Here is a 21,124-nt window from a genome sequence, read left to right on the forward strand (position 1 = left end):
TCTCGGCTGTGAGGCTGACAACTTATGCAAACAGTCCTAATTCCGAAGCGCTGGCGCTCCTTCACACGGCAGGGGATCCCTGTGCACCCACGTGTCTGAAACCATCTAGAGGCTGTCCTAACCGCAGGCGGGCAGAGGCCTCGGCAAGTTCAGAGCGGGGCAGAGGACTATGGAATTATTGCAGGTAGTCGGAGGGTCCATGGCTACGGACAACGGTTTTCCATGTCCTATATTTTAAATGTGTGTAGAGATCATTAAGATAAACGTTTAAAAATACCCAAAGTGTGGATAAGTTCAGATTAGTTATGGGACGTTGTGTCTTTTCTCAATTAGCGTTTATTAAAAGGCATCATATATCACACGGGGGCTTCACAATATTCTGACCTTAAAAAGCGGTTCTCATCTTCCGGAACATTCACAAGAAGTGGCCTGACAGAAAGACATTCAAATCTTCCAGGATTTCAGAGAATAAGATATATATGTGTCAGCATTAAATATATAAATTTAAAGAAAATAACGCTCAAATTCTAGATGGCTGAATCTCTCCCTTTGTAAATCAAGAAAGAAAATGTTGGCAAAGAATTTGATCTCAGAGGTTTTAATAGGGGCTCTTATGCACTATGTACAGGATTCTCTGCCAAAGGTGGCCTGGTCGCTAGTGACCCGAATGACACCAAAAAACAAGGGCAGCTCAGGGGCCACTAAACAGTGGCTGTCTTGGCCGGCTTCACATCTTCAATCTCAGAAGACAGCCAGCGGTACGTGCGGTGACGTCGCAGCACCTCGATGGCCTTGAGCTCCAGGGGCGTGGCCTGAATACCCAGGTCTTCCAAGCCGGGCAGGTGAGGCAGGGTCATGTCTGTGATGTGAACCTGTGAGCAAACAAGACGCGCAGAGAGCACTGAAAAGCGGCCAGGGACACGGAGTGCCGGCCTCGCAAACACTCCAACCCGCAAGCCGGCCTGAGTCCCGCGGCTGAGACTTCACTGGGTTCAAAGGATACGGGGCAGGGGCTGATGCCCAGAACCACTGAAAGCAGACCACAGAAAAGGGCTTGTGGAGGGAAAGGCAAGTGTCAGCTCAAGGTCTATCCGCGAGTACAAAACACAGGCTCCGGTGAGGGTTAAACAGCAGTCAGTCTGGGCTGGAGCAGACAGGTCGTCACATCTGTGAGGCTCAGTAAAGAAACAGGGGCTGAGGCAAAACCAGCCCGTCCCGAGCATCCCCTGGGCCTGTTCTCCGAGCACAGCTTTCTGCCTCGGTTTTGCTGAATCGAGATTATTCCGCGACAATCCAAGAACCTTCGTCTCCAGCTCTACTCAACCTGGCTGACTAATGCTGACTATAGATCTAAAAATCCAAACCCACCTTGTTTGGAGGGAAGGAGGGTGAGCCCTGAGATTCCAGAGGCCCCGGCTCAGCCGCAAGCACCGAAGAGGCTCGGTCCACACCCAGAGCCGCGTGCACCCCCCTCCTCCCACCCGAGCACGTCTGCCATCCTTCCACCGAAGAGCCGTCAAGCTACCTCCCCAGATCAAATCCCAAACCCAGCACCGGCTGCCCCGACGCTTCCTCAGCGACACATGTAAGAGGTGCATCCGTCAGACACGCGGAAGCGTCCTGGCCGCCAGTTCTCCCGCCCGATCTTTCCTGAACGCAGAAAGGACACCTTGGGGTAACAGCTGCCTGCTCACATCTGTTCCCCAAGGACTGTGTTTCCATCTTGCTAACATTTTAGCTTTTAAGTTAACATTCAGAGGACACCCTGGCTGTTGCTTGTCGGTAAAAGGCCAAGAGATTTTCAAAGGGAGAGACGGCAGAGCGTGTGTATTTTATTTTGTGACCTCCCTAGAAACACTTCGACACAAACACTTCTACACACAGTGGGCAAACGATCAGTGAGGGAGACCGGCTTGGAGACAGCGAGATGGGAAGGGATCAGCGCATTGCAGGGGACGAGAGGCAGCGGGAGCTGGTCCAGAGGCTACGGAAGGAATGAGCTACCCTCCTGGATCAGAGTGGGTAGAGTGGACATGACTATTTCCTCTACCCTTCTGGAAGTGGAGAATTTTCAATGCTATTATAAACATTTTCATAATAAAAAGCTGAATAAAAAGGGAGGAAGAGGGAGGTGAGATCGAGCATACAGTTGGTTTCCCATCAATACCTGCTGATGGGCCAGACCTGTGCTGTCCAACACAAATTTAATAAAACTCACATCTTATTTCTGCAGTCACACTAGCCATATTTCAGGCGTTCCACAGTCACTGTTGCTAGTGGCTACTTTCTGAACACTAGAGATGACAGAACATTTCTACCACAGCAGGAAGGATGGGGCAGTACTGTTTAGATGGGTGAGGAAAGGAAGAAGTCATGGAGGATTTCCAGATTTTTGGCTTGAGCAACAGAGAGAACAGTAATATCATTAACTGAGCTGAGAGGGGCTAGGAGACAAGCGGGTTTGCCATTGTACTCTCGGACGAGCCGTGTTTCGGATAACTATTACACAGCTAAACAGATGTGAGGCCTGCCACTGGGTGGGCGGGGAGGCCATCCAGGGCTGGAGTTGAAGCTGCTGCCAGGAGCTCACAGACAGCAGCCGGAGCCCGGGGCGAGATGAGGGTCGCTCAGAGAAAGAGCAAGGACAGGAAAGGGCTGAGGACAGAGCCCTGGGTCCCCACCGTCAGAGACCAGGGACGGAGGGTGAGCCAGGGAGACCGAGTGAGCACGAGAAGCAAGAGAATGTGGAGAGCGCAAGTGGAAACCGGGGTTTCAAGAGGACAGGAGCGGCGCCTCTGACCAATGTGGCTCACAGATTGGGTGAGGGCAGGTCAGAGTGCTGACCGCTGGAGTGGGCGGCACAGAGGTCACAGGTGACCGGGAACAGGGCCGGGTTCGGGGAGACAAGGAAATAAAAGCCAGGAGTGGGTTAAAGCGAGAAGGAGGTAAGAAGCTGTCAACCACAGGTAGAGACAGCTCTTCTGAGGAGTCTGATGCACACAGACACACACAAACAGGGCAGCGGCCAGACACGACCGGCCCAGGGAGGGACTTCGGCCTTTAAAAACACACAGAGCTAGCGTTAAGGCTTGTCTGCCTGTACGTGGATGGAGATGATCCAGCGGAGAAAGGAAAATTGAAAATGTCAAAGACAGGACCCCGGAGAGCCTGGGCGTGGTGCATTTTGTGCACGAGGACGGCAGACGAGCACGTGGCGCTGAGCCAGGCGAGCCCGGGAGCTGGCTCGACACTCACTCACCCATCTCCACGGCTCTCTGCCCGGCATCCGCCCGGGCCAGTGTTCATCACCTCATACTCACCCGCTCCACTTTGTCCCTCGTGGTCCAGGGCTCAAACGGACTAATTTCAAAGAGTCGACCTAGCCATCTGGAAAGAGGAATGAACATGGCACGTGGTGAGCATCTCTGCTCGATGCTCAAGCCAAGCAAGCACGGGAGGCTGCCGGGGAGCCAGGAAGTCACTGCAGGTTTTTAAAGAAACGAACAAACATCCGAACCTCCTGGCCCCAGTGCCTGGGAGGTCGCCCCAGTGCCTGGGAGGTCGCCTCGCCTTCCACGCCAACAGCCGCATCACCTCCCTGTGGCTCTCCTAGGCGCCCACCAAAGGGACAGTGAATCCGAAAAGCTTACAGTACAGCTACCTCAGCAACAAGACAAACGCAAAAGATCCAACGTTCAGTGACACCTGTCACATTCAATCAAAGTTAAGCCCCAGACGTTCAAACAGGCTTCTGTCAAGGACACAGGGCGAGCCAGGTGGTATGCAAGATACAAAGCGTGAGCTTAAAAGTAGGGGACCCGAGAGAACCAAAAATCCAAAAGTAAGGAGATGCCTAAGATCTACGGTTCAAATGAGGAAGCCAAGAGAAAACCCGGACAAGAGGGGCCTCCCGCTTCCTCAGCACCATCTCTTCACCCTACTGAAACCCGGGGTCTCCTTATCTGCCACCTGAGTTCCGTCTCACGTGTCTTCAGGACAGGGAGGCCCCTAGGAATTCCTCGGGGCCCCCACAGAGGACTGGAGGCAGAGCTGGGAGCATGTGCTTTGAGCAGCAACCATCCCTACGGCCAGGCCGGCTCTGCTCTTATCTGATTGTCCTAATGGGCCTTTAGGTCAAAAGTCATCAAACCCAGGGTTCCGCAGCTTTTTAAAAACCTGAAAAACATCATTCCAAAGGGAGGTATAAAAAAATGAAAAAGGAAGCTGAAGATTGGTCAGAATTTCTCCAGGAACATAGCAAGCCTCAGAACCTGTTCCAATGGCAAAAAAAAGGCCACTTCGCTGGCTTACAAAAACGAAACAAAACACACCGCTTACAATCCTCTGCTCTGGTCCTACGCTAACAGATCACCTCCAGTCTGTATTTTCGGGTCCTCGGGGGCCACACCATGGGCATATGCAGCTCCAGGAGAAGCCTCAGGCGTAGGCACAACCACGAAAGCAGCTCCCTGCAAACTGGCTGATACCCCTCCACTGCCCCGAGGCCCCCACCACAAATGACCTCACCGCTAGCTCCAGTGCATGCCCTTTTGTCTTTATCTTACCTGACTTTTCTACAGCATTTCATTCCATAAACATTAACAAAAGGCCTACTGTGTGCCTAACACCGTTCTAGGTGCTGAAGACACAGATGTGAACAAAATAGCAAAGCTCCTCTCCTTAAACGGCATTCCCTCCTTAAAGCGCGCCCTTTCCTGTGGTGCCCAGGAGGCCAAAGTCTCTCCCTTTCTCACTTGAGCCTCTGGTTACTCCCTTCTGCCCCCCCTGACAAACTGCTCTTGCCCCGCTGGTCCTTTACACGGAGATACTCCTCAGCCCTGCTCTTCCACTCAGTCCCCACTCTGCCCCGCTCACCTCGGAGTCGCGCGAGTGTTAAATGAGATGAAGAGGCAGCCTGAAAGACGGAACACTCCCAATAAACATTACCATCACACTGCCTTCTAACTGTCATCTCTCTGATACTTCTGTTAGGCCAGAAGCTTTTTTGAGGGTTTACTGTAACATCCTGAGTGCCTGGTACATTGCCTAAGACACAGTTGGCAACAAGAAATGTTTGTTGAATGACTGAATGACCAAACGAATGAAGAAGTGAGCTGCCGTGTTGCTTCATCAGTCAATCTCTGGCAAACTGGATGTGAAAGTCTCCCTGACCAGGACCTCAGTGTGTGATCATTCCAAGATGCTAAACCTACAGAGGGGAGAAGTGAAGCAAGAAGCAGGAAGAGCAAATAAGGCAACTGCAGGAAGCGGCTGAATTGACTTGGCTCCTTTCCCCAACCCCGGGATCAGACTGCCTTAATGAAGGAGGGCCCCTTTCCCCTCCTGGGTGAGTGGATGAAACAGAAGGCAACTTGATTGCTCCTTCACATGACCTGCCAAGCAAGACGCTGCCAATTAAACCCAGTGGCTTCTAACAGGAGAATCTGAAGACCTGCAGATTCAACCTTCCAACGCAGTGTTTTTCTCACCCACAAATCAACATTCCCTTTCTTAGACTCCTCTGGCTCTTTCCTAGATGACTGTCAAGATAACAGAAGCACCTCCTGGTTAGAGATTCCCAGATTTCACCGCAATGGACGTACTCCCTCTAACCCCTGGGTGGGAGCATTACAAACGAAGTCTCTAGTTAGCTCTTTTCTAGAAGGCACAAAAAGTAGCGCTTTACTTACCGATAGACAAAATGTGGCAAAGGGTATGCCAGGAAGGGTCTGTGAGCCACGGCAAAGATGTACTGCACCAGGTCAAAGAGGACGTACCGACTGGGCCTACAAACAGAAAATTCACAGTTCTTCAGATTATTTGCTCCTCACAAACTTTCGTTCTTAGTTTTACAAAATAACATCTTTCTTATGAAAAAGGAAACACATACGCACTATAGGAAATACAGATTAGCACAAAGAAAAACCACCCACCAAAGATGAAGTTAATAAACTTAATATATAATAATAAACTTAACTTCTCATCCGCTTATATTTAAATTTAATTTAACTTATTTTAAAATTTCATTTATTTATTTATTTATTTTTTGGCTGCATTAGGTCTTCGTTGCTGCGTGTGGTCTTTCTCTAGTTGCAGCGAGCGGGGGCTACTCTTCATTGCAGTGCGCGGGCTTCTCATTGCAGTGGCTTCTCTTGTTGCAGAGCATGGGCTCTAGGTGTAGGCTTCAGTAGCTGTGGCACACGGGCTTAGTTGCTCCGCGGCATGTGGGATCTTCCTGGACCAGTGATCGAACCCGTGTCCCCTGCATTGGCAGGCGGATTCCTAACCACTGAGCCGCCAGGGAAGTCCCTCATCCCCTTATACATTTTTTGCTTTTATAAATATAAGATCACACAGGTCATCATATTCTGTAATGTCTTTTTCATTTAACGTTAAATCCCAATCATCTTTCTGTGTCACTAAACATTCTAGTGCATGCTTAATGGTTGCCCATATTGTATTGCAGGTAATCATAATTATTTTATCACCAATTCTCAGGTTTTGGATATTTAGGCTACTAAAAATATTTTTCTTTTTTAAAATAATGTTTTAATGAACATTCTTGTTGCAAATATTTCTATATATCCATAATTATGTATCTGTAATATATTCCAGAAATAGAACTAGCTCAAAGTATATTTTGACATTTTAAGGCTTTTATCAAACCCCTTCCAAAGAGTTTATATCAACTTAATAGAAAATGCTAGTAGTCCCCTCACCAAAAATGAGTTTAGTCATAAAAAAATGAGCAAACAAAATTTTGTCCATCTGCCAGGTAGAAAAAGGTACCTCAACATTTTAATTAGCATTACTTTAATATTAGAGATTAATTTTTTTCTTCATATATTTTTGGCCATTTACATTTATTGCTTTTCTCTCTTTCCTCCTGGAGTCTCTTTCTATAAGAATGGTTTGTAAAAATTTTTATATTTTAATGATATAGTTGGAAATGTCTTTTATTGTTTATATTACTGCCTTTTAATGTTTAATTGTCTTGTGGCATACAGAAGTTTAAACAGTTCATTTAATCAAAACTACTGACTTCTTTTACTTCACTGTTTGGTTTTATGTTTAGAAAATCCCTCTATAGTCACTAGTGACATAAATAAATGTCCACATATTTATTCTAATGCTTTGTTTTTTTACCCAGAAAATAAGTCATCCTGCCATGTATTTTTGTATTGATATAGGATAAAGATGTTATCAACATTTACTGAAAAATCTACCCTTTCCCCAAATTTTGAAATATCAACCTTATCACACTCTATTCTTACATATATTTGAGACTGTTTCTGGACTTCCTGTTCTATTCCACCGATCTGAATAGTTCTGTACCAGTATAACCTAGCTTTAGTAACTATTATTGCTTATAATACACTTTAATATCTCTTCACCCATTTCCTAATCTCTTTGCCTTAGAAAGCCTGTGACAGCTGAGAGCTGAATTAAGGCAATTCTGTGAGAACCTCATCATTCTGACATTTTCACCAAAAAAACCCCACCCCAAAACAAAAAAAACAAAAAAGAAGAAGAAAATGTCAGCTAGAGGAACTACCAGACAAAGCCCTCAGATAGCTTCCTTCAAGTTCCAGAAATCACTGCATATAATACATGCTATGCCAAAGAACAACTGCAATCTTCATGATGACAAGCAATACTGGTATCTTGGGCAAACTAACTATGTCATACACTTGCTCTTCAGCTCTTCTAAAGCCCTTTGTGTTCCATTAACTGTGACTCAAAGACTGGTCTATGTGCCCCTGCTCAGAGAAAGGTACACTGAAGGCCGTGTCCTTTCCAGCTTAGATTTCATGGTTCCATACTGTAGTCATTCCTCTGCAAATATCCTCAGCAAAACCTTGTCCCCAGCACCTCTCCACTATCCTAGCACAGCAAAACCCCTTCTCGGGTTAATCCAAGTATCTGCCTTCTTTGTGCCTGAACCCCCAGCAAGATACAGTTGCAGAGAAAACAGCCCTGGGCTAACTGGCTTCCCCTTACATTTCTGATCATGAATTTCAAGGGGAAGGCTCAGCTCTGCTTCGCAGTCCTACTGTGCGCTCCCAGGAGTGCTCTTTTCCTCTTCTCTCAGGGAGCGCTTCCTATCTTCTTCTCCATCCTCAAATTTTCCATATACCTCTCTCACCCACCCCATCCTGCCTTTCAGCTGATGACCTTGTCTTTTCATCTTTTTCTTAATGATGTCTTATGAAGTACGAAAGTTTTTAATTTCAGCGAAGTGTAATTTATCCATTTTTTTCTTTGATGGAGTATGCTTTTGATGTCGTATCTACAAAATCTTTGCCTGACCCCAGGTCTAGAAGATTTTTAAACGTTTCTTCCAAAAGTTTTATAGTTTAACCCTTACAGTTAGGTCTTGGATCTATGTTAATTTTTTGATGTATGCTGTGAAATCAGAATCTATGTTCATCCTTTTGCATGTGGATAGTACCATTGTTGAAAAGATTATCATTTCCCCATTGCAATATCATGGCACCTCTGGCAAAAATCTATCGTCCATAAACATAAAGGCTGATTTCTAGACTCTCAATTCTGTTTAATTGACTTCTTTGTCTATCCTTATGCCAGTACCACATTGTCTCTATAATTATTGCTTTCAAGTAAGTTTTGAAATTGGAAAGCTTAAGTGCTCCAACTTTATTTTTCTTTGTCAAAATGGTTTTGGCTATTGTGGGTCTTTTGCATTTCCGTATAAATTTAGAATCAATTTGTCAATTTCTGCAAAAAAGCATGCTCAAATTTTGATAAGATCGAGTTGAATATACAGATCAATTGGGGGAAAATTGCCATTTTAACAATATTGACTCTTCCAACCCATGAACATGAAATGTCTTTCCATTTACTTAGGTCTTCCTTCATTTTCCTCCTCAATGTTAGGTGATTTTCAGTATATAAGTCTTGTATTTCTTTTGTTAAATTTATACCTAAGTATTTTATTTTTTTGATGCTACTGTGAATAAAATTATTTTATTTTCAGACTGTTCATTTGCTAATATATGGAAATTGATCTTTATATATTGATATTGTGCCTTGTAACCTTGCTGAACTTGTTTACTGGTTCTCAGTTTTGTGTATGTATGTGTGTATCAATAGATATTTAATGGACGATTGATAAAATGGACCAACATCATGTAACTAATAACTACAAGAAAACTATGGGCAAAATTAAAGTCATGCCTCTGCCTTAGCCTCAGGGAAATAAACCAAGTTTTCCCTGGGGCTGAAGAGAAGTGTGCACACACATTTACAATGTTGCGAGGAAAAATGCCTACACTGCCCTGTGTATCTTACTTTTCCCATCACTGTGTCAGATAAGTATGACCTACTGCCGCCTGGCACAGAGGCTGGACTGGCTAGGCAAAGGTAAAGAGGACAATGGCTAACTCATCCCAGAGCATCTCCACTGAGCAGTAAGCAAAGTCTATAAAACCATTTCTGCTCCTCTATTCCTTGGAATCCTGGTCTAAATATCTCTTGACTAGAACCTGGTATCTTTTGAGCCTAGTGTTTTATGGAAACCGTGCTGAACACTTTTTTTGTAAATAATTTTCCTAGAGTATATAACTGATTACACACTAATGTACTAAATTGGGAACTCAGGGAGACATACATCTTCCAGCAGCTGGTTGACATGGAAACACAATACAGTTTTTTGCACTGAAAAAAAACTTTACTAAACTAAATCGATGGTGATAGTGAAATGTGACAATATATGAATCCATAATGCTGGGAAAATATACCATGTCTCCTGGCTTGGAGAGAAGAATGTCGTTTCTCAAGAAGCAAGTAGGATTCTGGGCCAATTATTAGGTGAATTCGGTACTTTTCCACTGGGCAGATTGAGTCTTAGTGTTTCGTTTTGTTTTTTTAATTTATTTTATTTTAATTTATTTATTTTTGGCTGCGTTCGGACTTCGTTGCTGTGTGTGGGCTTTTCTCTAGTTGCAGTGAGTGGGGGCTACTCTTCATTGCTGTGTGCGGGCTTCTCGTTGTGGTGGTTTCTCTTGTGGCGGAGCACGGGCTCTAGGCGCGCGGGCTTCAGTAGCTGTGGCTCAGGGGCTCTAGAGCGCAGGCTCAGTAGTTGTGGCGCACGGGCTTTACTGCTCCACGGCATGTGGGATCTTCCTGGACCAGGGCTCGAACCTGTGTCCCCTGCACTGGCAGGCGGATTCTTAACCACTGCGCCACCAGGGGAGCCCGGGTCTTAGTGTTTTAGTTTTAATTAATTCAGTAAAAAGGTCCTAAACCTAGCTGTGAGATGATTGAATAATTTCAGGTAAGTCACATAGCTTAACTGTGCCCCATTTTTCCTGAGAGCGAATTTCAACAAAGAGAGCATATAACAAATGATCAGTCTTGCAAAGCCCTAGAAACTGTACCCTAAGCCAGCCATTTCCAACCTTTTGGGGCATCGTGATGATCTAGCAAAATTCATTTGATTTTGCAACTGTACTTATTCCCTAAAAGTGTTTTGTTTGATTATCCTTTGATAGATTAAAAACATCACTGGAGTAGCACAAAACTATCCTTGGGAGTCACTGGACTATGGCTACATAACAGTCTAGGGCAGGGGTTCTCAGACTTTGGTGACAGAAGAATCATTTACTCAAGCGGACTCCTAGGTTCCCTCAATTCAGACTTAATATAAGCATTCAGGAGCTTCTGATAATGATGGCCTTTGGATGGTTCTTTGAGATATACTGGCCTCAGGGCCAAGACAGTAAGGTTTCTGGAATAAATATCATCCAAGAAAGACACTGAAACATGTAACCAACAGACCTGTGAGCAACAGGTTTAGAAATCATTGTTGTTGTAAATCACGGTTCTTTCATTTTAACAGGCTGCGCTATTTTAAAGTCAAACTCCAGCCACCTACCCAACAAAGGCAAAAGTTTTCCCTCTGGCATCTGGATCCTTAATTGCATTAACAATTCCTTTGGTGACATCCACAATCTACAAGAAATTATAACACATGTTTAAGTAACTGTTGAAAGAGAGAGAAACAGAGAGAGATGGGGGAGAGAAAGGAAGAAAGGGAGGAGGGGAGGGAGGAAGGAAGGAAAGCAGGCCACATGGATCACAACAACAACAGAATGATAAGATTAAGATGACGTCATTGTCTGTTTTCAGAACACTCCTAAAAGAACCCACATCTCAAGAGCTCAAATAACCTCCACATGGGAGGGTCACCTGAATACCTTCTCCAGTCGGAGCGCGTTAGCTTGGCGGGCATCCAGGCCTCTCCCACCGGCTCCAACCTCACCCCCTCCTCCTCCTCCTCTCGCTGTCACTGTGCTATCACAAAGCATTAGTCCAAACCACACGGAACTGCCAATATTCTACCATTTTGACTTTTAAAAATAATAATAATCTTACATGATTTCAGACCCCGTGGTTTTCACTAGGGGTGATTTTGGCCCCCAAGGGACATTGGCAAATGCCTGGAGGCAGTTTTAGTTGTCACAGCTTGGGGGGTGCTACTGCCACCTGGTGGCTGGAGGCCAGGAATGCGGCCACACATTCCACAGCAGCCGCCACGGCAAAGCGTTACCGGCCCAGGAAGTCCACAGTGCCCCAGCTGAGAGACCCTGGTTCAACACAACGTGGACTCCGACATGCTCTCTCACCTCTGGGCCCCTGTACACACCGCTCCCTCTGCATGTGAATCATCTTTAGGGTCTCACGTAAGATGTCCTTTCCTTGGAGGCCTTCCCTGACCCTCAAGTCTGGAGTAGGTGTCCTCTGACATATTTACGTAAAACCCTCTCCTGTCATAGCACTTATCACGTTTCATGACGATTGTTTTGCTGACCTGCCTCTGACCATCTTGAGGACAGCAACGTGTGTCTGTGTCATTAGCATCTCAATATTCCCAGTGACGTGCAGTGTGCCTAGCACATTAAGGGCTCAATACAGTTTTCTTGAATGAACAAGTGAAGACAGAGAATACATGTACCTCTTAGGTAAACTGAGAGGCAACCAGTCAAAGCAAGCTGACAAAGATGAAAATGATGGAATTACAGGATTAGGATAAAACTGGAAAACTGATCACCTGACTCTTGAATTCAGAGAAAGCTCCTTTATCCAGGGTACTTACATATACTGGTTGTTTCACTGTCTTCTTGCCCAAGGAAATAAGAGGGACACCACCAAACCATCGAATACCTGGCAGAAGAAAGACAACATTCTTAGAAGGCCTAGGCTGCCTGAAGACGCACGCATCTCCAGGTGCCCCAAGCTGGCATAACCATTTTGCGTGGTAAAAATAAGGAAATAAATGTAGCTGACTCTGAGGCAGTTAATGGTCCTACAAGGGGCAGCCATTTGTTTTTCACACAACAAACATAGAAAGTAAAAGGGCCAAATACTTAGGGACACAAAGAACAAGGGAAAGTAGTCAGGTGGCTTGTCTACCTGTCTTCCACTCTGCAGTGCTAAGCACATGGCCACTCCCAAGACTGCACTCTACCTGCACCCTATTCTAATCAACGGATCAGCAATACAACTAACCCAGAGAAAGATGCAGGTGAAAATAGGAATTCAGTGTATGATGAACGCAGTACCACAAATATGTAGAGAATGGAAGTATTTAATAGATGACGCTGAGATAATCATTCTACTCTTTGAAGGAAAAAAAAAAAAAAGAAAGAAATGGCTCACATTGTGCCATAAGCCAAAACAAAATCCCAAGTGGCTTAAATGTAAAGGTAAAAAAAGATTTTCTCAAAAAAACTTTCTTCTTTTTGTTTTTGGCCACGCCATGTGGATTCTGGGATCTTAGTTCCCAGACAAGGGATTGAACCTGTGCCCCCTGCAGTGGAAGTGTGGAGTCCCCACCACTGCACCACCAGGGAAGTCCCTTAAAAAAAACTTTTAAAAGTAGAAATTATTTATAAGAGCATCCAAAAGAACAAAATACTTAGGGAGAGACTAAACCAAGTTGGTTAAAGACTTGCACACTGAAAACTACAAAACATTGCTGAAAGAAATTTAAAAAGACACAAATGGAAAGACATCCCACGTTCATGGATTGGAAAACTTAATATTGTCAAGATGTCAGTACTACCCAAAGCAGCCTACAGCTTTAATGCAATCCCTATCCAAATCCCAATGGCGTTTTTGGCAGAAAGACAGGAAACTCCATTCTAAAATTCATATGGACTATTAAGACATCCCAAATGGCCAAAATAATCTTGAAAAAGAAAAGAAAAAGAGTTGGAGGTTTCACACTTCCCGATTTCAAAACTTACTGCAAAGCTACAGTAATCAGAACAGTGTGTAGTGATCAAAACAGTGGCATAACGACAGACATAGACCAATGGAATGGAATAGAGAGATATAATCATTGCACATCTGGCCAAAAAATTTTTGACAAGGTGCCAGCACCATTCAAAGGAGAAATGATAGTCTTTTCAACAAATGATGCTGGGAAAACTGAATATCCACAGGCTAAAGAATGAAAGTGAACCTTACCTCACACCATACACAAAAATTAACTCAAAATGGATCAAAGACCAAAACATAAGAGCTAAAAGTACAAAACCCTTAGAAGAAAACACAGGGGAAAAGCTTCATGACAACGGATTTAGCAATGACTTCTTGGCTAGGACACCAAAAGCATAGGCAACAAAAGTAAAAATAGATAAACTGAACTACATCAGAATTAAAAACTTCTGTGAAACAAAGGACACAATTAACAGTGTAAAAATGCAACCTACAGAATGAGAGAAAATGTTTGCAAATCATATGTCTGATAGGAAGGGGGTTACTATCCAAAATGTATAAAGAACTCCTACAATTCAACAATAACAAAGAACCACCCAATTAAAATATGAGCAAAGGACATGAATAGACATTTCTCCAAATAAGATATACAAATGGACAACAAGCACGTGAAAAGATGCTCAACATCACTAATCGTTAGGGCAAAACCATCAGATATTACCTCATACCCATTAGGATGGCTACTATCAAAAAACAGAAAATAACAAGTCGTTGACGGGGATATGGAAAAATTGGAACCTTGTGCACTGTTGGTGGAAATGTAAAATGGTACAGACATTAAGGAAAAACACATGGTAGTTCCAAAAATTAAAAATAGAACGATATGCTCCAGCATTTTCACTTCTGGATATACATCCCAAAGAACTGAAAGTAGAGTCTCAAAGAGATATTTGTACACCCGTGTCCATCAGCATTAATCAGATAAAATAATGCAAAGGTGGAAGCAACCCAAGTGTCCACTGACAGATGAATGGATAAACAAAATGTGGTCTATACATACAATGGATTATTATTCAGCTTAAAAGGAAGGAAATCCTGTCACATGCTACAACATGGATGGACCTTGAAGACATTATACTAAGTGAAATAAGCTAGTCACAAAAAAGACAAACACTGTCTGATTCCACTTATATGAAGTACCTAGAGTAGTCAAATTCATCGACAGAAAGTAGAATGGTGTTGCCAGGGGCTGCGGGGAGGGGGGAATGGGAAGTTTTTGATGGATACAGAGCTTCAGTTTTGCATGATGAGAAGAGTTCTGGAGATTGTTTGCAGTACAACGTGAATACACATAACGGTACTGAACTGTACACTTAGAAATGGTTAAGACTGTGTGGTCTGCTCGGGCTGCCACAATAAAATACCACAGACTGAGTGGCTTATTTAAACAAGAGAAATTTATTTTCTCATAGCTCTGGACGCAGGAAAGTCCAAGATCAAGGTATCGGCTGATCTGGTTTCTGGTGAGAGCGCTCTTCCTGGCTTACAGGCAGCCGGCTGCGTTCTCACATGGCTTTTCCTCAGCGCACACAGGGAGGGAGAGGATGATCTCTCTCTTCCTCTTTTTCTAAGGCCACTAATCCTGCGGGTTAGGACCCCACTCTTATGACCTATCACATGTGTCTGACAAAATAGGATGCTACCTCTTTGTCTTTCAAAACCAACACCTAAGTGACTTGGAAAACAGACTGAAAGTGAGGCAGCACTAAGAAAACCGGGGCTTCGTAGGCCAAGTACAAATGAGGCACTGACCCCATGCCAGGTGCTGTAACATAAGCTAGCTACTCCGTTAACCAGCACACTGGTCCTCAGGGGGACATCATCATGTTCATCTTAACAGATGAAGAAGCTGCGGAATTCAAAGACCTGCCAGAGTCCCAGAGCTGGTCAGTCCCAGGACCCAATTCATAGTCAGGTCTCGAACTCCCAAGTCCATGCTCCTTCCAGGCATCTAAGCTGCTTCTTTTGATACAGAGTGACGAAGATCAAGAGAGGGACCATGCTGACTGGAAAAAGAGAACCTTTGCGGAGAAAAAGGCAACTCGAGGAGAAAAAAATTCAACCTCCATCTTCCAGTCAGAGAACATAGTTTGCTTGTGATTAACTTCAACCTGGTTAACCAGCATTCCCCCTCCTACTATTAAGGAAGAAGACCTACTTGCAAAATAATTGAGGAATCTATCCTCTCTTCCAAAGATGTCCGATGGCTTTATGATGGTAGCTTCTGGAAATGCGTCTCTCACTTCTTTCTCTCCAGCAGCCTTAACAACCAAACACAACAGAGTTCTGCGGTGAGTTAACGAAGCTCCCACTCCTTCCACTACGGGGACGCTACGCATATTTCAAGGTCGTGTTTCCTCCAGGTTAAGGGAATCATATTATTCATAACACTCAGCTACAGTCACCCCCCGCCCCCGCCCTTATATTCAGTTTCGCTTTCCACAATTTCAGTTACCCGCGGTCAACTGCGGTCCAAAAATATTAAACAGAAAATTCCAGAAATAATTCGTAAGTTTTAAATTGTGTGCTGTTCTGAGCGGCGTGATGAAATCTCATGTCATCCTGCTCAGGCCTGCTGGCACGTGAATCTCACATCGTCACAAGAAGAAGGGGGAGTACAGTCAGCAGATATTGAGTGAGAGAACGGGGGGCCATTCATGAAACATTCATAAACATTCATGAAATTTTTATTATAGTCTATTGTTATAGCTGTTTACTTTATTAGTAGTTATTGTTGTTACTCTCTTACTGTACCTAATTCATACACGAAGCTTTATCACAGGTATGTGCATATAGGAAAAAGCAAAGTATATATGGGGTTTGGTACCATCTTCGGTGTCAGGCATCCACTGGGGGATTTGGAATACATTCCTCATGGTAAGGAGGAGACAAGTCTACACGGAAATTTTTTAAAAAATACTAACACATAAAAACGCTCCACCTCTTATAGCTCTTGCTGGGTTTCTTCCCATATTTATTCTAAGGAAGTTTATGTGGAAGAAGAAAGAAGAAAAATCAGAGTAGACTCACTTCCTAGACAAGGTGCAGATACCAGCAGCTGGTTCAGCCATCCTGCCTACCCGCACCCGCTGGGGGTGACATCAGAGCCCCGGTGGACTTGGACCTCCGTTTCTTGAGCTTCTCAACTCCAGGGACCTCGTCTTCACCCCACTTCAGCCACTCTCCACTTGGAGGCCTCAGACCAGAACAACCCAAGTGCCCCTCCTCTGAGCCCTACATGAAGACGTGCCGCTTTCAGAGGACCAGCTCCTGGGCCGCCAGCCTGTTCTCTGCTCCTCTGCTCCTGAGATGGGTTCCTTCAGCTTCTCGGGGACCCCATTCCACTGGGTCTGCCCTCCTCCACACCAATCCCTCCGAACGTCCCTTGCCCCACATTAGATTCCATGGCCCAACTTGTCCATCACTCTCTTAGCGATACTGTAGACTACCTGTCCCCTTGTCCTCTACTCCACCCACCAGGCAAAATCCCAGTCCTGGAAGAACCCACTAGCCTCCTTCTTTAAGCCATGCACTCCTGCTGCCTTCAGAGCTACAGGAAAATAAACAAGTACAAATCATCAATTGGTAACACATAAATTCCTGTCCCCAGTTTTAACCGGGCTCGTAACATTTCCCAGAAATAGGGTTTCCTTCTAATTAGTTTACATTTCCAGTTGACAAATTTCAAACCTTTTCTGTTCTATTCAAATTTCTCCCTTACTTTCCCCTCTTCCTTCCAGTAAATGATTTCATCTTCTAATTCAAGGAGAAAGTACAGCAGCAGAGAAAAACCACCTGGTGTTCCCAGTGCTGAATCTACAAAGCCAGGGGCACGAAGCAACATTCTCTCCTCCTTCCTGACCAGAGTGGAGGAACTCACCTCCTGTCACTTTCTCAGAAACCTGCCCATTACTCCAGCCTACACATCTGCAGTCAGGCTCCCCTTACCTGCACCTTCCCACCAGCATTTCAACGTCAAGATCGTCTACCTTAAAAGAAAAAAGAAATTCCAACTCCACATGCCCCTCCAGCCTCCTGCCCCCTCCTTCCTCTTAGTTAACCACCTGAGAACAGTGCTGTCTTACTGTCCCTGCTGCCTCCGCCCCTGCCTGCTCTTCACTCACTGCTGCCCCGACACCTGCTCAAACTGCTCTTGATAAGCCCACCGAGGACCTGCGGTGTAGACCCCGGCTGACCCTGCAGCTCTGACTCACCTCTTCATCTTCCCCCTGCTTCTGTAACCTCAGACTCTCCTGGCGTCCCTCCTGCCCCTCCGTCTGCCCTGCTCAGTCCTCTTGTTTGCTTTTTGCAGGAGCACCCTTCTCCTCGTCCCCCACACCCCCCCGTCAGTGCTCCTCTGGGTGCTGTCCAGAGCTCTCTGCTCTCGATTCATCCCCACGAGGCCACCTGGTCCCCTCGTGTTGCTTCAGTTAACAACAAACAGTGGGGACTCCCACGTTCATATCCCCAAGCACGCTCTTTCTTCGGAGCTCCAGGATCTTAAACCCCATTCTCCACTGGGACCTGGGTGACTGACATGCACTTGAGCTGCAACCTGAGTCCAAAACTGGGTCATCCTCTTCCATTCTCCACAAATAACACCTCTCAATTTGTGCTACACGCTGGGATTACACAGGGGGAGGTGTAAATACTGATGTCCGAGTTCTACCCCCAGAGCTGCGATTTCCGTTGGTCTGGGTGCCCTGGGCATCAGGATTTTTCAGTCCCCTCCATGATTCTAATGGGCCACTAAGGCTGAGAACCCCGTCCCCAGCACCCGGTCCTTCTCAAGGGTTCCTCATTTTGTTCAACAGGAGCGCCATCCACGCAGGGGTTTAAGCCTGCGGGCTGGGCACCGACCCCTCCCTCACCCTCACCACTGACTACCGCACCTCCGCCCCCTCCAGACAACTGCGAATGCGGGTGATTCTCTGAAAGCTAGGGCAGAGGCAGGCACGGGCTTCACTCTCTCACTCCCTCTCCCTCGCTCTCATACAGAGAATAGTGTGTACGCTGATTTATGACTTATAGTAAGCCTTACGTTAAGTACGGTAATGACGGTGAGCAGGCCTGTAAAATTTTTAAAAAGTATTAATTTTGACTTCAGGTTAAATCATTGCTACTTAAAAGTGTAACTATTGATATTATGAATTCCAGCAATAGTAAGAAAACCAGCTTATCACAGAACGCTTTGAAATCCCGAGTCAGGTGTTCTTAACCAATTCCTATTTTTTCCTTCCAGGAACTTTGATTTTGAGGTTGTTTTTGTAAAGATTCCCCAAGGCTACTTTGCAACACCTAGTGCATCTGGAATTATTTTCCTCAATGGACTAGAAACTAGATGTGGGCTAAGACCATGTGTGTTTTATTTACCCTGTATCCCCAGCGCCTACTACAACATGGAGCACACAGTAGGTGCTTAACAAATAATTTGGTCAATTAAAGAATGCAGTGGAACCAAAAGCTGGAGCCAGTGTCAAGGAGCTCTGCGGTCCTTATCAATCTGACCCAAAGCAGGCTCCTTACGGCAGGAACCAACTGCTGAAGGCATTCCCGGGCACCACAATCCCTACTGAGTCCCTGATGATAAAACATTGCAGGTTACAGACCGACTCCAAACCAGGCTGCTCAATCCCTAGGCACAATCTGGACCGCAGTGGGGTTTCTGGGAGTCCAAGAAGCCTGACTACAATGTGAACAGCCATTTTCCCTGGCAAATACTTACCCTGTCACCCCCAGCCTTCACATTACCCCTCCAAGCATGGCATAAGATCATGACTATGCAAGGGGTCAGAGAAAGAAGGATGGTCCTTTAACTTTGGTGGCTGACACAGGTATGACTCTTATGCAGGAAGCATACTCTACCTTTTGTGTTTACTCTGTAATTCTATGATGTGCCAAGAAACTTTACACCCTGGAGGGTGGGTAATAGTATGATCTAGCCATCTTTGAGGCCGCTTAGCACAGTTCCCTGCAACAGAAGGCACTCACTACAACTCAGCCACACAACAATCACATCCTGGATATGGAGAATCAGAAATCCCCCTTGATTCTGGGTACATCAGTGAGAAACCTTTCGCACTTAAACTCACGTTTCCAACGGGCTAAGAAACTCAAGCTCTGTGAACCACTTCCCAAATCAACTTGTTACTTACCTTATTTCTCAGATATTTAGAAGAGCTTTTAATATCGGCATTCAGATGTGAAACGTGAATAAATTTTTCAACTCCAGCTTCCTTGGACACTTGAGCGATTGCTTGGGGAATCTTTACAAAAACATCCTCAAAACCAAAGTTTCTAGCAGGAAAAAATAGGGATCGGTTAAGAACACCTGACTCAGGACTCCAAAGCATACTGTGATAAGCCGGTTTTCATACTATTGCTGGAATTCATAATATCAACAGTTACACTTTTAAGTAGCAACGATTTCACCCAAAGTCAAAACTAATATTTTAAAAACATTTTACAGGCCTCCTCACTGCCATTACCACACATAATGTAAGGCTTACTGTAAGTCATAAATCAGCATGCATACTATTCTCTGTCCTCAAGGAATCCCAAGGCTGAGGCCCTTTAAAAACATCTGGCTGCACTGACTGGGCGGGGAGGGGAGAAGCGCTGAGTGCTGGAGGGGAAATCGCTGCTCACCCCCAGGCCTTTGCTCTCCTCAGGGGAAAACAAGGAAACTAAAAAAATACATCAGTGCTTGCTTCGGCAGCACATATACTAAAATTGGAACGATACAGAGAAGATTAGCATGGCCCCTGGGCGAGGATGACACGCAAATTCATGGAGCGTTCCATGTTAAAAAAAGAAAAAAAACGCATCAGTCACCAATTAGATCCAACAACACGAACGAAGTGTCTGCCCTGTACAAAGCACTGCTGGTCATCACGGGGGCTATAAAGTTGGATAAGACCCTCCCAGTCATCAAAGAACTTAAAAATATGTGATGAGGCAGACGTCCTTAAATGAGTCTCAGTCAAACTCTCATAAATGTGAAGAAAGAGGCGTGAACAGAGTGCTGCGGAAGCACAGGATTCCAACATTATTTGTTGATAAACGACCCACACAAGGGCTAAAAAGAACTGCTCAAACTGGTACTCATGCCGTCTTTGATTAACAACGTGGAGAATAGATCGAGAACGCTGTTCACGCGAGAAAACCCAGTGTTCAGCTTGCCGGTCAGTGGGACAGGAAAACCCTCCTTCCTGACCCCACCCCAGCTGGTGATGACTGGCATAATCACTGGCACAATCGCAGTGGCTTTTTATTGCTTCGTATACCAGACTTACCACCAACTGAATCCCCGGCTGGGGGAGGACTGGGGTTAGGTGGGGAGGGTGGTCACTGGCTGTGGAAAGGTTGTTCAGTCAATACTCATTGATGAACTAATGAAAAATGTCACAACTACAATCCCTGGCATGTTACGTGCCCAACAAATGTCTACTGAACCTTAAGCCAGCTTTGCAAAGGAGAAACGAGGGTCAAAGACTTACTTGGTTTCCCATTCTCGCCCAACGAGATTGATGACCACGTTGCTGTGCTCCACAGCTCTTCGGATCGAGTCCTTGTCTCTCCCGTTCCATTCCTATAACAGCAGGAGCCAGTCACATGAAAACATCAGGGGTGCACCCTGGCACAAAACACGTCTGTAGCTCCCCCCATCAGCAAGACTCACAACGGGCCCTCTGTTGTCGTCGCGAGACGGTGCCCTTTCACACCGGCTCCACTGACTACAACAGAAACGCTGCTGATTCTCTGGCTCTTCCAGAAACAAAGAGGTCAAAGCACATTTTATTCAGGTAATAGCAGGTGA

General features: G+C 45.3%; 1 protein-coding gene and 1 non-coding gene across 2 annotated transcripts in view; one reads left to right on the plus strand and one right to left on the minus strand.

The window, feature by feature from the left end:
- Positions 1-582: 582 nt before the first annotated feature.
- NDUFA9 (NADH:ubiquinone oxidoreductase subunit A9) overlaps positions 583-21,124 on the minus strand; it is a 29,759-nt gene continuing 9,217 nt past the window's right edge. The window contains exons 4-11 of the mRNA XM_019925957.3: positions 20,805-20,896; positions 19,461-19,602; positions 15,464-15,566; positions 12,119-12,186; positions 10,898-10,974; positions 5,691-5,786; positions 3,321-3,387; positions 583-872 (exon numbers count right to left, since the gene is read on the minus strand). Of these exons, the coding sequence (XP_019781516.1) occupies positions 702-872; positions 3,321-3,387; positions 5,691-5,786; positions 10,898-10,974; positions 12,119-12,186; positions 15,464-15,566; positions 19,461-19,602; positions 20,805-20,896 (816 nt within the window). The 3' untranslated portion in view covers positions 583-701. The remainder of the gene's footprint in view (positions 873-3,320; positions 3,388-5,690; positions 5,787-10,897; positions 10,975-12,118; positions 12,187-15,463; positions 15,567-19,460; positions 19,603-20,804; positions 20,897-21,124) is intronic.
- On the plus strand, positions 20,008-20,114 carry LOC117314417 (U6 spliceosomal RNA). The gene has a single exon (XR_004529162.1). It is a non-coding gene; the product is annotated as a U6 spliceosomal RNA (small nuclear RNA).

The sequence above is a fragment of the Tursiops truncatus genome, chromosome 11 (genome assembly GCF_011762595.2).
Source record: "Tursiops truncatus isolate mTurTru1 chromosome 11, mTurTru1.mat.Y, whole genome shotgun sequence".
In the NCBI taxonomy this organism is placed as follows: domain Eukaryota; kingdom Metazoa; phylum Chordata; class Mammalia; order Artiodactyla; family Delphinidae; genus Tursiops; species Tursiops truncatus.